Consider the following 18,049-nt stretch of genomic DNA (forward strand, 5'->3'; position numbering starts at 1 on the left):
AGGTGTTTGCTTTGAAGAATGTATGTGAGAAATACTTAGAAAAGCAAATGGATTTGTATGTAGCATTTATGGATCTGGAGAAGGCATATGATAGTTGATAGAGATGCTCTGTGGAAGGTATTAAGAATATTTGGTATGGGAAGGAAGTTGTTAGAAGCAGTGAAAAGTTTTTATCGAGAATGTAAGGCATTTGTGCATGTAGGAAGAGAGGAAAGTGATTGGTTCTCAGTGAATGTAGGTTTGCGGCATGGGTGCGGTGATCTCTCCATGGTTGTTTAATCTGTTTATGGATGGGGTTGTTAGGGAGGTGAATGCAAGAGTTTTGGAAAGAGGGGCAAGTATGCAGTTTGTTGCGGATGAGAGACTTTGGGAAGTGAGTCAGTTGTTGTTCGCTGATGATACAGTGCTGGTGGCTGATTCGTGTGAGAAACTGCAGAAGCTGGTGACTGAGTTTGGTAAAGTGTGTGAAAGAAGAAAGTTAAGAGTAAATGTGAATAAGAGCAAGGTTATTAGTTACAGTAGGGTTGAGGGACAAGTCAATTGGGAGGTAAGTTTGAATGGAGAAAAACTGTAGGAAGTGAAGTGTTTTAGATATCTGGTAGTGGATCTGGCAGTGGATGGAACCATGGAAGCAGAAGTGAATCATAGGGTGGGGGAGGGGGCAAAAGTTTTGGGAGCGTTGAAGAGTGTGTGGAAGTCGAGAACATTATTTCGGAAAGCAAAAATGGGTATGTTTGAAGGAATAGTTGTTCCAACAATGTTATATGGTTGCAAGGCGTGGGCTATGGATAGAATTGTGCGGAGGAGGGTGGATGTGCTGGAAATGAGATGTTTGAGGACAATATGTGGTGTGAGATGGGTTGATCGAGTATGTAATAATAGGGTAAGAGAGATGTGTGGTAATAAAAAGAGTGTGGTTGAGAGAGCATAAGAGGGTGTTTTGAAATGGTTTGGTCACATGGAGAGAATCAGTGAGTAAAGATTGACCAAGAGGATATATGTGTCAGAGGTGGAGGGAACGAGGAGAAGTGGGAGACCAAATTGGAGGTGGAAAGATGGAGTGAAAAAGATTTTGAGTGATTGGGGCCTGAACATGCAGGAGGGTGAAAGGCGTGCAGGGAATAGAGTGAATTGGAATGATGTGGTATACCGGGGTGTACATGCTGTCAATGGATTGAACCAGGGCATGTGAAGCGTCTGGGGTAAGCCATGGAAAGTTTTGTGGGGCCTGGATGTGGAAAGGGAGTTGTGGTTGTGGTGCATTATTACATGACAGCTAGAGACTGAATGTGAACGAATGTGGCCTTTGTTGTCATTTCCTAGCGCTACGTCACGCACATGAGTGGGGAGGGGGTTGTTATTTCATGTTTGGCGGGGTGGCAATGGGAATGAATAAGGCCAGACAGTATGAATTATGTACATGTGTGTATATATATATATATATATATATATATATATATATATATATATACGTTGAGATGTATAGGTATATATATTTGCGTGTGTGGACGTGTATGTATATACATGTGTATTTGGGTGGGTTGGGCCATTTCTTTCGTCTGTTTCCTTGCGCTACCTCGCTAAAGCGGGAGACAGCGACAAAGCAAAATAAATTGTAAAATGAGTAGTTATTATTATTTTATTTTATTAATATTTTATTTAATTTTATTATTATTTTATTTTATTATTATATTATTTATTATATTAATATAGTATTTTAACTTTCTAAAAGGGGAAACAGAAAAAGGAGTCACGCGGGGAGTGCTCATCCTCCTCGAAAGTTCAGACTGGTGTGTCTAAATGTGTGTGGATGTAACCAAGATGAGAAAAAAGGAGAGATAGGTAGTATGTTTAAGGAAAGAAACCTGGATGTTTTGACTCTGAGTGAAACAAAGCTCAAGGGTAAACGGGAAGAGTGGTTTGGGAATGTTGTGGGAGTAAAGTCAAGGGTTAGTGAGAGGACAAGAGCAAGGGAAGGAGTAGCACTGCTGAAACAGGAGTGGTGGGAGTATGTGATAGAGTGTAAGAAAGTGAACTCTAGATTGATATGGGTAAAACTGAAAGTGGATGGAGAGAGATGGGTGATTACTGGTGCATCTGCACCTGGGCATGATAAGAAAGATATGAGAGGCAAGTGTTTTGGGAGCAGGTGAGTGAGTGTGTTAGTAGTTTTGATGCATGAGACCAGGTTATAGTGATGGGTGATTTGAATGGAAAGGTGAGTAATATGGCAGTTGAGGGAATAATTGGTGTACATTGGTTGTTCAGTGTTGTAAATGGAAATGGTGAAGAGCTTGTCGATTTATGTGCTGAAAAAGGACTGGTGATTGGGAATACCTAGTTTAAAAAAAGAGATATACATAAGTATATGTATGTAAGTAGGAGAGATAGCCAGAGAGCGTTATTGGATTATGTGTTAATTGATAGGCGTGTGAAAGAGAGACTTTTGGATGCTAATGTGCTGAGAGGGGCAACTGGAGGGATGTGTGATCATTATCTTGTGGAAGCGAAGTTGAAGATTTGTAGAGGTTTTCAGAAAAGAAGAGAGAATGTTAGGGTGAAAAGAGTGGTGAGAGTAAGTGAGCTTGGGAAGGAGACTTGTGTGAGGAAGTACCAGGAGAGACTGAGTACAGAATGGAAAAAGGTGAGAACAAAGGACATAAGGGGAGTGGGGGAGGAATGGGATGTATTTAGGGAAGCAGTGATGGCTTGCGCAAAAGATGCTTGTGGCATGAGAAGCGTGGGAGGTGGGCAGATTAGAAAGGGTAGTGAGTGGTGGGATGAAGAAGTAAGATTATTAGTGAAAGAGAAGAGAGAGGCATTTGGACTATTTTTGCAGGGAAATAATGCAAATGAGTGGGAGATGTATAAAAGAAAGAAGTAGGAGGTCAAGAGAATGGTGCAAGAGGTGAAAAAGAGGGCAAATGAGAGTTGGGGCGAGAGAGTATCATTAAATTTTAGGGAGAATAAAAAGATGATTTGGAAGGAGGTAAATAAAATGCATAAGACAAGGGTACAAATGGGAACTTAAGTGAAGGGGGCTAATGGGGAGGTGATAAGAAGTAGTGGTGATGTGAGGAGATGGAGTTAGTATTTTGAAGGTTTGTTGAATGTGTTTGATGATAGAGTGGCAGATATAGGGTGTTATGGTTGAGGTGGTGTGCAAAGTGAGAGGGTTAGGGAAAATGATTTGGTAAACAGAGAAGAGGTAGCAAAAGCTTTGTGGAAGATGAAAGCCGGAAAGGTACCGGGTTTGGATGGTATTGCAGTAGAATTTTTTAAAAAAGGCGGTGACTGTATTGTTGATTGGTTGGTAAGGTTATTTTATGTATATATGTCTCATTGTGAGGTGCCTGAGGATTAGCAAAATCCTTGCATAGTGCCATTGTACAAAGGTAAAGGGGATGAGAGTGAGTGCTCAAATTACAGAGGTATAAGTTTGTTGATTATTCTTGGGAAATTATATGGGAGGGTATTGATTGAGAGGGTGAAGGTATGTACAGAGCATCAGATTGGGGAAGAGAAGTGTGGTTTCAGAAGTGGTAGAGGATGTGTGGATGAGGTGTTTGCTTTTAAGAATGTATGTGAGAAATACTTAGAAAAGCAAATGGATTTGTATGTAGCATTTATGGATCTGGAGAAGGCATATGATAAGAGTTGATAGAGATGCTCTGTGGAAGGTATTAAGAATATATGGTGTGGGAAGGAAGTTGTTAGAAACAGTGAAAAGTTTTTATCGAGGATGTAAGGCATGTGTACGTGTAGGAAGAGAGGAAAGTGATTGGTTCTCAGTGAGTGTAGGTTTGCAGCAGGTGTGGGTGATGTCTCCATGGTTGTTTAATTTGTTTATGGGTGGGGTTATTAGGAAGGTGAATGCAAGAGTTTTGGAAAGAGGGGCAAGTATGCAGTCTGTTCTGGATGAGAGAGCTTGGGAGATGAGTCAGTTGTTGTTCGCTGATGATACAGCGCTGGTGGCTGATTCTTGTGAGAAACTGCAGAAGCTGATGACTGAGTTTGGTAAAGTGTGTGAAAGAAGAAAGCTGAGAGTAAATGTGAATAAGAGCAAGGTTTTTAGGTACAGTAGGGTTGAGGGACAAGTCAGTTGGGAGGTAAGTTTGAATGGAGAAAAACTGTAGGAAGTGAAGTGTTTTAGATATCTGGTAGTGGATTTGGCAGCGGATGGAACCATTGAAGCGGAAGTGAATCATAGGGTTGGGGAGGGGGCGAAAGTTCTGGGAGCATTGAAGAATGTGTGGAAGTTGAGAACATTATCTTGGAAAGCAAAAATGGGTATGTTTGAAGGAATAATGGTTCCAACAATGTTATATGATTGCGAGGCGTGGGCTATGGATAGAGTCGTGCAGAGGAGGGTGGATGTGCTGGAAATGAGATGTTTGAAGATAATATGTGGTCAGTTTGGAGGTAAGTTTGAATGGAGAAAAACTGGATGAAGGAAAGTGTTTTAGATATATGGGAGTGGATCTGGCAGCGGATGGAACCATGGGAGCGGAAGTGAATCATAGGGTGGGGGAGGGGGCGAAAATCCTAGGAGCCTTGAAGAATGTATGGAAGTCGAGAACAATATCTCCGAAAGCAAAAATGGCTATGTTTGAAGGAATAGCGGTTCCAACAATGTTGTATGGTTGCGAGGCGTGGGCTATGGATAGAGTTGTGCGCAGGAGGGTGGATGTGCTGGAAATGAGATGTTTGATGACAATATGTGGTGTGAGGTGGTTTTATCGAGTAAGTAATGTAAGGGTAAAAGAGATGTGTGGAATTAAAATGAGCGTGGTTGAGATAGCAGAGGAGGGTGTTTTGAAATGGTTTGGTCACATGGAGAGAATGAGTGAGGAAAGATTGACCAAGAGCATATATGTGTCGGAGGTGGAGGGAACGAGGAGAAGTGGGAGACCAAATTGGAGGTGGAAAGATGGAGTGAAAAAGATTTTGAGTGATTGAGGCCTGAGCATTCAGGAGGGTGAAAGGCGGGCAAGGAATAGAGTGAATTGGATCGATGTGGTTTACCGGGGTCGACATGCTTTCAATGGATTGAATCAGGGCATGTGAAGCATCTGGGGTAAACCATGGAAATTTCTGTGGGGCCTGGATATGGAAAGGGAGCTGTGGTTTTGGGCATTATTGCATGACAGCTAGAGACTGAGTGTGAACGAATGGGGCCTTTGTTGTCTTTTCCTAGCGCTACCTCGCACACATGAGGGGGGAGGGGATGTTATTCCATGTGTGGCGAGGTGGCGATAGGAATGAATAAAGGCAGACAGTGTGAATTGTGTGCATGTGTATATATGTATGTGTCTGTGTGTGTGTATATATATGTGTACATTGAGATGTATGGGTATGTATATTTGCGTGTGTGGACGTGTATGTATATACATGTGTATGAGGGTGGGTTGGGCCATTTCTTTCGTCTGTTTCCTTGCGCTACCTCGCAAACGCGGGAGACTGCAACAAAGCAAAATAAATAGAAATAAATATACTTGATCAGATATAATGAAGAGAATAATAATGACAATAATGATAATGAAGCTTAATTATTATGATAATAATGATTATAATGATGAAAATAATAAGTATGGAAATGATGATAGTATTGATGAGTAGCTCAGCTTTCCTCTCAAAATAGGTCGACCTGACCTTTGTGTGTCAATGTATAGTGATGAGTGCTTCAACATCCCATCAAAAGTGAGCTATCGTGACCTACGATTTGTGGCTCAGTGACAATGGTTAAGTTTTTATCTATAGGTTCAAGCACATCATGGTTACGTTTTGGGTTCGTGTCTTTCTTAGCCATTGTTTGATTTATGATTATGTACCTTGATATGAGATGAATTTAAGTGAGTTCATCTCACAGAGGGTTAAAGAAAAGATAAATGGTGCTATTGATTTTGGTTCAAAAGTCAAGGCCACTCTTGACTTTGAGTTGATTTTGGATTCACTTTTGTTTTTGCACAGTAATTAGGTGAGGTAGATTTCCTTAACACTCAGTATGTGTGTTTCCTGAGGAAAATGATTGTTACCATTGATTTTAAGAAGAAAGGATTGAAAGTCAACATCACTTCTAGACTTAAAAGAGCTTTGTTACTGCACATTAACTTCATTTACCTGGATGGGTTTCATTATGAATTATCCTTTGTTTTTCTAATGGTAAAGATGCTTCCTTTCAATTTTTAAGGGCAAAAGGTCAAAGTTCATCATCACTACTACATTTTCTTTTATTATTCTCAATCCACCCAGTAATTTCCTTTCTACATGATATTTGTTCCTGTTGGGGCATGGCAAGTCTCTCTTCGTTTAGAGGTAACCTCTGCAGTCACCCTTAGCACTATCATTGTCGTCCTCTTTTGCCACCACATTCTCCATTGCTTATGCCACTCTTTTGCCAATAATGCTGCCATCACCTGTGTCAACACCTCTTTCCATTTCTGCCTCCACCTCTTCCACCATCACTAAAACTACCCATGCCACCACCTTTTCTTTCCCCTCTGGTAGTGCCTCTGCCATCACCACCATCACTACTTCTTGCGCTATCTGCAATCTCCACCACTGACCCTGCAGTCACCCCTGCTAACCCCATTGCCACCATCATTACCACCACTTGTGCCACTATTTATGTTATCCCTTTTGGCATCCTCTCTGCCTCCATCACTTTCACCACCTCTTCTGTCCCCAGTGATAGTACTGCTACAACCACTTCTACCACCATTTTGTCCAACATTGGTGCCCCTTCGTATGCCACCCCCTTTGCCAGTCACTACCATTATGTATGCTACCATTTCCACCACCCCTTAATGCCACCTCTTCCACCGTCTGTTCCATCACCCATGCTATCTCCTGTGTCACAGTGTCACTTCCCTTGCTGTCATCACTACCACCACCTCGACAGCCACGTATGCCACAATCACCACCATTTCCTGTGCTACTTCATTTGCCATCACCATGGGCACCACCTCTCCTACCATCTGTACAACATCTTGTGTCACCAGAAATGCCATTTCCTTTGTTACCACCACTACCATCACCTCTTTCTCCATCTCTGCCACCCTCTCTGCTAGTCTCATTCAGTTGTTAGGCACTGTGTGATATATGATTATGTAAGTTGGTATGCTGATACATACTGATGATCAATACATCTTACTCAAAATGGTTGACCCTTCCAACATTTCATACCTTTGAGGCAAACCTTGTAATTGGAGATTACAGTAAACCCTCAATTTAATGGGCCCTAATTCAATGGATTTTGAATTTAACATATCAGACAAATAATAATACATTAATTGATGATATTGAAAATAAAAAAATTAAAAGATCTGAAACAACCCACCATGCGCATTTCATATTGCACATATTTTTGGTAGTGTGGGGTATACTAGCTTTGTTTTGGTCTCAGTCTGCCTGAAGTTACCATGTGTCAGGTTGTACACAGTGAATTGTGACTTTATTTGTTTGATAATTTTGCAATCCTTACAACTCATAATGGCATCATGTGATAGAGTTAAAGTGTTTAAGCTGCATATTGTATTAAAAATGGCTCATGGATTACATTCTCGATTTAATGGACTTTCAGCATTAAAAGACACCCCTGCCCTGATTAGTCCGTTAAATCGAGGATTTATCATACCTACATTTATATTTTGATGTTGATACTTTGTTTTGGTTTCTTTTATGGTACGGATAATAAAAAAAATCTTTTAAGTGTTGAATATATAACTGGTTTACCAGATTTACACTTTCAGCTTACATGTACTCAATAATGTCTTTGATATTCCAGCTATAATACCACGTGGTGATATTGTACGTGAGGTTGGTCATTCATATGAAGCCTTCTGTCGCTTTGACCCAAGATATGTGAGAGCTGAAGATGTCTATCTCATGCATTGGGGGTACACATCAGAAGATAAGTACCGGATCAAACACGAAGTAAGTACATGTCAGATAGCCAGGATTAAGTTTTTACATTTTTATTTAAGTAATTGATAGGGTCTAGGTTTCATATAACCAATACTCAAGTACAGAAGTACCAGTTTCCCCTGGCCTTACTGAAAAGCAAGAACATAGTGGTAAAAATGCTTCCTAAAGTCCAAGAAAATCAGGACGGGCAGTGAGTACATTGATATTATTTTCAAAGCATGCCTTAAGATAAGGTTTTTAATTTCACTGCTGTACTGCTGAAAGTTTAGAATATGATTAACATCATTACATTTATTTGGTTTGTGCAAACTATTACGTTCTTAATGATATAGATAGTCACCATCTTATTGCAGTTGTACATAGCTGTTTGTTGCTAATTTTTCACATTACGCATTAATATTCAGAGGTTTCTGTTATCTAACTTCTTAATCTTTTTTGTTTGTTTGTTTTTCTTTATATGATATATGCATCCATTCGGTGCTTCCAGTGTGCATATATGATGAGACAATCCTCATTCTAGAACATTCAGAGCAAGCTGTGACTTTTCAGCTTTTAAAGTTGTCAAACGCACTAGGGATTAATTTGAGTTGTGCAGTTGTGTTTGTAATGTATGAAGGTATGGAGATTATTATCAGTCAAGATACTCCTATAAATGTGGAAAAAGAAATATGTGAAGATGGATGACATTTACAGGTCTACATGAGGTGCAGTGCCAGACTTACCTTAGGTCCTGATCAGGAGTTGAGAAAGAGGCTTGTTAAGAAGACTGTAAAGAAATACTGGTTAAGAGTAAGGGTAGGGGATTTTTGGAATGGTTAACATAAAGAGAGGATGAATGCTATCGCCCTACTTGAAATACAAGAGTTAGGGCTCCTTGAATGTAAAGTTCTCTCTCTCTAATGTACAGAGAGGAAATCACACTTTTTTTACAATTTATTTCGTATTTGCCATAGAGTTTCTAGAAGAGTCTTAATCAGGAAGATCGTTTTCACACTAAGTAGAATTTTATTGTTCATCTTAAGCAAATAATCATCATATCTCTTTATTTGTGGAACTTGTTTCACATGAAAAAATTATTTTCTAGAATAAGCAGAGTAATTCTGAAAATGAAGATTGAATAACAAAATTACAGGCAACATCATTTTAGTACACAGAATGAAAAGATACTGTTATCTAAAATACTTGTCATTTGGTAAAAACATTAGGTAGAGGTAGTAGGTAGGAACATTATGGAGGCACATTCGGTAGAAGTAGGCAGGTGCCTATGCAAACACTTCGCTAGAGTTGCCCTCTGCCAGTGGCCTGCTAAGGGTGAGGCACTAAAGGCTAAGAAGCAGCATTAGAGTTCACTAGTTGTGGAGACTCTAGTGCCATGGCCAACTCTTTGAGGGTGTTCCAGTTGGGAACAGGTGTCAGAGATACAGGTAGACAAATAGATAGATTTATCTGTAATATTCAACTTTTGACAGTAAAGGTTTCTAGATGTGCAGAATCCTTTCCATGTACTTCCATTACTGGACATACCCTTAAATATGATCACTAGAAACCTGTCATTAGAGGGTGAAACATTTGGAACAACTTTTTAAGGTTCAGAATGATAGTCACATAGCCACTGCAGCTGCCATAATTTTTGCACTGTAAGATATTTAAGTTTGTAGCATAGTATATGAAGAGAGTGAAGTTTACCTCAGGAAGTGACATATAATGCAGGGTTGTCATGAATAAATGTAATCGGGAGTTGTAGTAAAAGGGAATGTTTGTTAATTCCATTTGTGGAGTATGGAAAAACCTTTATGATGCCTAATAGATTTATTAACAAGGTTATTTTGTTTTATTATATGAAGTATGCAAATGGAGTTTTGTGAGGAGCTTTTTGTGATATGATGTTTGCTAAAGAAAAAGGTATAAGTGGATGAAGTATATAGCTTTTTACCTCTGTTTTGTTACAGCCTTGTTACTTTGGTACTTTCTTTTGTGATGCCTTTCTTGCTTCAGCAAAGTAGTGTCAAGAATATATGATATGAACAATGGCTTCATTTGCTCTTATCTCGAGCTGACTTTCTCATGCCCTGGTTCTGTCCATTGACACCATATCATTCCCTATTACCACTTCAGCACATTTCATTGTATCCAGTGCATGCCTCTTGCCCTCCTGAATTTTCAGTCCTTGATACCCTAAAGCCTTCTTTTGTCCATCCTTCTATGTGTCCCCATCCCCTTGCTCCCTCCACTTCCTTTTATTGTGTCTTTATTGTTTCTGAACCATTTTAGTACACTGTAGTTAACCGTAAGTCACTGCTTACAATCACCTTTCCATTACAGTGTCATTCCTTACATGATCAACCCACCTCACATTGCTTGTTATCTTGAGGCACTCATTTCCACTATGTCCACTTTTTTCCTTTCTTTTGCATTCTAGGCCCAAGGTTCACATCCCTAAAACTCTGTTGGGACTATTATACAGTACCTTCAAGCACACTCATCTTTGCCCATACAGACACTCCAGACAATTACTAATGTACTTAGACTCTCATTCTTATCTTTCGTATGACAAATTTTTTTCAGGTTTTATTGTTCCATCTGCCGCCACATGCACTCCCAGTTGCCAAGATTGCTCGATTTCTCCTTGTTATACCCAGTTAGAATTGCATGCCTGTCTCTCTTGTAATTGCCCTGCTGCACCTCATTGCCTTACTTTTGTTTACATTTACTCTCAGTTTTTCTCCCTTCACACATTCTCCCAGATTGTTTCATCAGCTTCTAAAGATTCTCTCTGGAGCTCCATCTGATCTTTGTCATTTGCAAAAACATTACATGTTCCTACCATGCCCTACCAATCCCAGCATATGGTAGAACTGTCCCTCACTGTTTGACTCTTTCTTGATATGGATCTTCCTCCTTCACTCCTACTTGCCATAATCTTCCAGTAAGAACTTCTTACTGCAATTATCACCTTTACATTTACCTCATATATTTGTAGCAGCTTCCACACATCATACTAGTCAACTTAACCATACATTTATATCCAAATCTCTAATTGCCTCACACAGTTCATTGTCTTTCTCCAATTATGTTAGACTTATTTTTCAAACCAAACACTTGGTTCAAGTTCTCTGCTTCACCTGAAACCATATTGCTCCTCACCAGTCAAATTCTCTTGATGCCACCACCCTTTCATTCACCACCCTTTCATTCACCACGCTTTCATACACCTACTTGATGTCCTCAACTGGCTTATTTGATTTGAACTTATATATTTGTCCTCCTTGCCTTTATAGAGGGGCATTACACATGCCTTTTGCCATTACTCAGGTACTTCAACTTAGGCCTTACAAATGTTGAATAGCACAACAGACCAATCATCAGTATTTTTGGCTTCTTTCTAGAGAAACTTATCTGCTATTCCTTTTACTTCTTCCATTTTGCCACACTTCTTTGTGTCTAAGGCTTTCACTACCACTTCTCCTTTCACTGTAACATTTTCAATTACTCATATTCTACATGTAACCTTGTCTCAAACATACATGAATCTCCCTATCATCTGACATATTCATAAGTCCATCAAAATGGCAAGCATGTCCCTATCGTCTGCCATATTCATAAATGCTTTGCAATACTTGCATGCTATCTCTTTTTCACCTTATCTTTGCCTGTTACCTCTTACTGATCCCTTCTTCAAACTGTCACCCTTTATTTTCTCCTGTTCTCCTCCTACTGTTTACCTCCTTCCAAAACATTTTCTTATTCTCTCTGAAGTTCATCTGTAGTCTCTAAGCTTCTCTCATATATCAGTTTTTTCACCTTGCATGCTGTTCTCTTGATCTCCTGCCACTATTTCTCTCAGTCTCTTGCATCTTCCATGAAGATTCAGTCTATATGCCTTCCTTTTTTCTTTCAGTTATAGCATCTTTCTAATTCCACCACTACTGTACTTTCTCATATGTCCACATCTCATCCTCTACATGCCATTCTCTGAATTTCTCATGGTAATTCAGTATATGGGCCATACATGCCATTCTCTGAATTTCTTGTGGTAATTCAGTGTATGGGCCACTTTTTCAAGGTTGCTCATTGTTTTCACAATTTTCACATGTATCATTTCCTTATTTTCTAAAACCACCACAAGCTTTCACACTTGCCTCTACCAAGAAAAGACCAGACATTCCATCTGCTGCCCCTCTTGGTTCTCTCTGGACATCCTCATTGAAAGACCTCTTCTTTGCACTGCTATCCATTGGCTCATGATCTAGTAAATCCAGGTGACCCTCATCCTCACTCATTCACTTATATTTATGTAAGAGCCTCTTTTTAAATCATATATTCCCATTCAGCATTCATTTTTCAACTTACAAGTTTTCTTTATTTTTATTTACACCAGGAACCCCTATCCCCCTGATAATACCCTCAGTTGCCACTTACCATCACATTCAAATCTTGTAGCACTAAGATTTGACTTCTTTCATGAAAACTGTCAAAGCACTTATTTACCTCTTCCCAGAATGAATTATTAGTATCATTTCAGTAAGATTAGCCCTTAAATGCTGGGATTCATCATATGTTTACTTTTGTAGCAAGTGCTGAGAATCATTATATGAGCACCAAGATTTGCATTATTTGTTTAAATCCTCTGCCAATAAATGTTTTGACATATTTTGGCTGCTAAGAGTTGCCTTTGTCACAATAGGTGAATTCTGCAGAGACTACCACCATCTGGAAGAAAGTTCAATATAGATATGTAAATGAAAGTGTTAAGCGGCTTGTCGAATGTGTACTGAAAATGAACTGATGAGTGGGAACACCTGGATATAGAAAAAAGTACATACATATGTATATGTAGGTGAACAGGGTTACTGGTGAGCAGCCATTATTAGATTATGATAGGCATACAAAGGAAAGACTTGGACGTGAATGTACTGAAGGGGACAGCTGAGTTTGTAGTGCCTTTAGGAAAAGAGGAAATGACATGGGTTGGAAGAGGGTGGTGAAAATGAATTTGCTTGGGTAAGGGGGCAGATGTTCTAGATGCATTAAGGAATGTGTGGAAAGAATAGTCATCATTTGTGAGGGCAAAAATAGGTATGATAGATTCTATACTGGTGCTGTATTGGTTTAGGGCAGCTTTCCTCCCACATATATTCTTAAGACCTTCCACATAGCATTTCTGTCAACTGTATCATATGCTTACTCCAGATTCATAACTGCTTCATACAAATCCATCTGTTTTAGCATTTCTTGCACACATTCTGAAGAGCCCACATCCTCCACCACTTCTGAAAACACGCTTCTTCTCTCCAATTTGATGCTCTGTACATGCTTTCAACTTGCTCAGTCAGTACCTTCCTTTACAACTTACCAGGTATACTCAACAAACTTATTCCTCTGTAGTTTGAACACTTACCTTTATACCTCTTGCCTTTATACAGTGGCACTATCCATACATTCTGCCAATCCACAGGCACCTCTCCATGATCCATGCATATGATGAAAATCCTTACAAACCTGTCTACACTGTCTGCCCCTTTCTTGATGAATCCAACAGCAATATCATCCACTTAGCTGCCTTGCCACATTTCATATTAAGCAAGGCTTTTGCCCTCTTTCTTTACTAAACCACTCTCCATGACTCTCTCACTTTGCATACCACCCCAACCAAAACACCCCACATCTGCCATTCTGTCATCAAACATATTTAACAATCCTTCAAAATACTCACTCCTCCTTACTTCGTCACAACCTATTATCACTTCCCCTTTTACAAGCTCCCACCCTTTTTACTGATGTTCCTATTTGTTCTCTTGTCCTTTGCACATTATTTACCTCCTTCCAAAATATCTTATTCTCCCGAAAGTTTTCTGACCCTTTATAACCCCAATTCTCATTAGCCCTCTTTTTCAACCCATGCACCATCCTCTTGACTTACTGCATTCACTTATATATCTCCCAATCATTAGCACTCCTTCCCTGTAAGTATCACCAAGATACCTCTCTTTTCTCTTTCACAAGCAACTTTACATCATCACTCCACCACTCACTTTGCTTTCTAAATTGCCCACTCCCCACCTTTTGCATGCCTCATGCATCTCTCGAACATGTAATTTGCTGCTTCCCTAAATACCTCCCATTCCTCACCCACTCCCCTTGCTTAATTGATTTTGCTATTCACCATTTTTCACTGAATCCATCTTGATTTTCCCTCAAAAGGTCCCTTTTCCAAGCTCACGTACTCATACCTTTTTCTTCTCCCCGATGTTGTATCCTTTTTTTTTTTTCGAAAAACTCAACAAATCTTCATTCTTGCCTCAACTAGATAGTGATTAGACATCCCATCAGATGCTCCTCTCAGCACATTTACATCCAGTCTCTCTTTTACATGCCTATAAATTAACCTATTTATGGTGGGCAACGTTACCTAATGTTCATATGATAGAAGCCAAACAACGTTACATAATGTTGGGCTATTTTACGATGTAATTGTTTTTTGAATTTTGGCGTTGTAACATCACTGTCATCTACTATCATAAGCTCTTTTTACCCATTCCAGTAAACAGCTACCCTTGCTTGCCCATCCACGGGCTGTCAGTATTCACTGTTATCTAACATTCACACAGGAGTAGGTGGGCAATGTTATGTAATGTTGGGCCCTTTTGCATCATAATTGTATGGTGAAATTGGGTGATGTGGCATCTCTGACATGGAAATAGATTTTTTTTATTTATCATATTTTATTGCTGTCTCCTGTGTTAGCTAGGTATTGCAAGGGAACAGATGAAAGAATGGCCCAAGCCACCCACATACACATGTGTATACATACACACCCACAACTGCATATATACATACCTATACATTTCAGCATATGCATACATATACATACACAGACATATACATATATACACATGTACACATTCATACTTGCTGCCTTCATCCATTCCCGTCTCCACTCCTCTACACATGAAATGGTACCCCCCTGCCCCCACGTGCACGCGAGGTAGTGCTAGGAAAAGACAACAAAGGCCACATTCATTCACACTCAGTCTTTAGCTGTCATGTGTAATCCATTGACAGCAAGTCCACCCAGGTATACCACATCATTCCAATTCCTTCTATTCCTTGCATACCTTTCACCCTCCTGCTTGTTCAGGCTCCGATTGCTCAAAATCTTTTTCACTCCATCCTCCCACCTCCAGTTTGGTCTCCCGCTTCTCCTTGTTCCCTCCACCTCTGACAAATACATACTATATATCTCTCCGAGAAAACTTTCTCGCCTTCCACACATTCTTCAACACTCCCAGAACCTTCTTCCCTCCCCACACTGTGACTCACTTCCCCTTCCATGGTTCCATCCGCTGCTAAATCCACTCCCAGATATCTAAAACACATCACTTCCTCCAATTTTCTCTATTCAAACTTACCTCCCAATTAACTTGTCCCTCAGACACCAGCTTCTGCATTTATTCACTGGAATCAGCAACCAGCGCTGTATCATCAGTGAACAACACCTGACTTACTTCCTGAGCCCTCTCATCCACAAGAGACTGCATACTTGCCCCTCTCTCCAACACTCTTGCATTCACCTCCGTAACAACCCCATCCATAAACAGATTAAACAACCATGGTGACATCACGCACCCCTGCTGCAAACCGACACTCACTGGGAACCAATCACTTTCCTCTCTTCCTACTCGTACAACTGCCTTACATCCTCGATAAAAACTTTTCACTGCTTCTAGCAACTTACCTCCCACACCATATACTCTTAATATCTTCCACAGAGCATCTCTATCAACTCTATCATATTCTTTCTCCAGATCCATAAATGCTACATACACATCCATTTATTTCTAAGTACTTCTCACATGCATTCTTCATAGCAAACACCTGATCCACACATCCTTTATCACTTCAGAAACCACAATGCTCTGTACATGCCCTCACCCTCTCAATCAATATCCTCCCATATAATTTCCCAGGAATACTCAACAAACTTATACCTCTGTAATTTGAACACTCACTTGTATCCCCTTTGCCTTTATACAGTGGCACTATGCATGCATTTCACCAATCCTCAGGCACTTCACCATGAACCATACATACATTAAATATCCTCACCAACCAGTCAACAACACAATCACCCCCCCACCTCTTCTCATTTACCAAACCATTCTCCCTGACCCCCTCACTTCGCACACCACCTTCACCAAAACACCCTATATCTGCCACTATTATCATCTAACACATTCAACAAACCTTCAAAATACTCATTCCATCTCCTCACTTCACCACTACTTGTTATCACCTCCACATTAGCCCCCTTTACTGATGTTCCCATTTGTTCTTTTGTCTTATGCACTTTATATATCTCCTTCCAAAACATCTTTATTTATTTATTTTTTTTTTTTTTTTTTTTTTATACTTTGTCGCTGTCTCCCGCGTTTGCGAGGTAGCGCAAGGAAACAGACGAAAGAAATGGCCCAACCCCCCCCCATACACATGTATATACATACGTCCACACACGCAAATATACATACCTACACAGCTTTCCATGGTTTACCTCAGACGCTTCACATGCCTTGATTCAATCCACTGACAGCACGTCAACCCCGGTATACCACATCGCTCCAATTCACTCTATTCCTTGCCCTCCTTTCACCCTCCTGCATGTTCAGGCCCCGATCACACAAAATCTTTTTCACTCCATCTTTCCACCTCCAATTTGGTCTCCCTCTTCTCCTCGTTCCCTCCACCTCCGACACATATATCCTCTTGGTCAATCTTTCCTCACTCATTCTCTCCATGTGCCCAAACCACTTCAAAACACCCTCTTCTGCTCTCTCAACCACGCTCTTTTATTTTCCACACATTTCTCTTACCCTTACGTTACTCACTCGATCAAACCACCTCACACCACACGTTGTCCTCAAACATCTCATTTCCAGCACATCCATCCTCCTGCGCACAACTCTATCCATAGCCCACGCCTCGCAACCATACAACATTGTTGGAACCACTATTCCTTCAAACATACCCATTTTTGCTTTCCGAGATAATGTTCTCGACTTCCACACATTCTTCAAGGCCCCCAGAATTTTCGCCCCCTCCCCCACCCTATGATCCACTTCCGCTTCCATGGTTCCATCCGCTGCCAGATCCACTCCCTGATATCTAAAACACTTCACTTCCTCCAGTTTTTCTCCATTCAAACTCACCTCCCAATTGATTTGACCCTCAACCCTACTGTACCTAATAACCTTGCTCTTATTCACATTTACTCTTAACTTTCTTCTTCCACACACTTTACCAAACTCAGTCACCAGCTTCTGCAGTTTCTCACATGAATCAGCCACCAGCGCTGTATCATCAGCGAACAACAACTGACTCACTTCCCAAGCTCTCTCATCCCCAACAGACTTCATACTTGCCCCTCTTTCCAAAACTCTTGCATTTACCTCCCTAACAACCCCATCCATAAACAAATTAAACAACCATGGAGACATCACACACCCCTGCCGCAAACCTACATTCACTGAGAACCAATCACTTTCCTCTCTTCCTACACGTACACATGCCTTACATCCTCGATAAAAACTTTTCACTGCTTCTAACAACTTTCCTCCCACACCATATATTCTTAATACCTTCCACAGAGCATCTCTATCAACTCTATCATATGCCTTCTCCAGATCCATAAATGCTACATACAAATCCATTTGCTTTTCTAAGTATTTCTCACATACATTCTTCAAAGCAAACACCTGATCCACACATCCTCTACCACTTCTGAAACCACACTGCTCTTCCCCAATCTGATGCTCTGTACATGCCTTCACCCTCTCAATCAATACCCTCCCATATAATTTACCAGGAATACTCAACAAACTTATACCTCTGTAATTTGAGCACTCACTCTTATCCCCTTTGCCTTTGTACAATGGCACTATGCACGCATTCCGCCAATCCTCAGGCACCTCACCATGAGTCATACATACATTAAACAACCTTACCAACCAGTCAACAATACAGTCACCCCCTTTTTTAATAAATTCCACTGCAATACCATCCAAACCTGCTGCCTTGCCAGCTTTCATCTTCCGCAAAGCTTTCACTACCTCTTCTCTGTTTACCAAAT

General features: G+C 40.3%; 1 protein-coding gene across 1 annotated transcript in view; it reads left to right on the forward strand.

Moving 5' to 3' along the window:
* LOC139762511 (uncharacterized) overlaps positions 1-18,049 on the forward strand; it is an 854,543-nt gene that overhangs the window by 241,788 nt on the left and 594,706 nt on the right. Inside the window, exon 6 of the mRNA XM_071687495.1 lies at positions 7,787-7,935. Within this exon, the coding sequence (XP_071543596.1) occupies positions 7,787-7,935 (149 nt within the window). The remainder of the gene's footprint in view (positions 1-7,786; positions 7,936-18,049) is intronic.

The sequence above is a fragment of the Panulirus ornatus genome, chromosome 3, assembly GCF_036320965.1.
Source record: "Panulirus ornatus isolate Po-2019 chromosome 3, ASM3632096v1, whole genome shotgun sequence".
Lineage (NCBI taxonomy): Eukaryota > Metazoa > Arthropoda > Malacostraca > Decapoda > Palinuridae > Panulirus > Panulirus ornatus.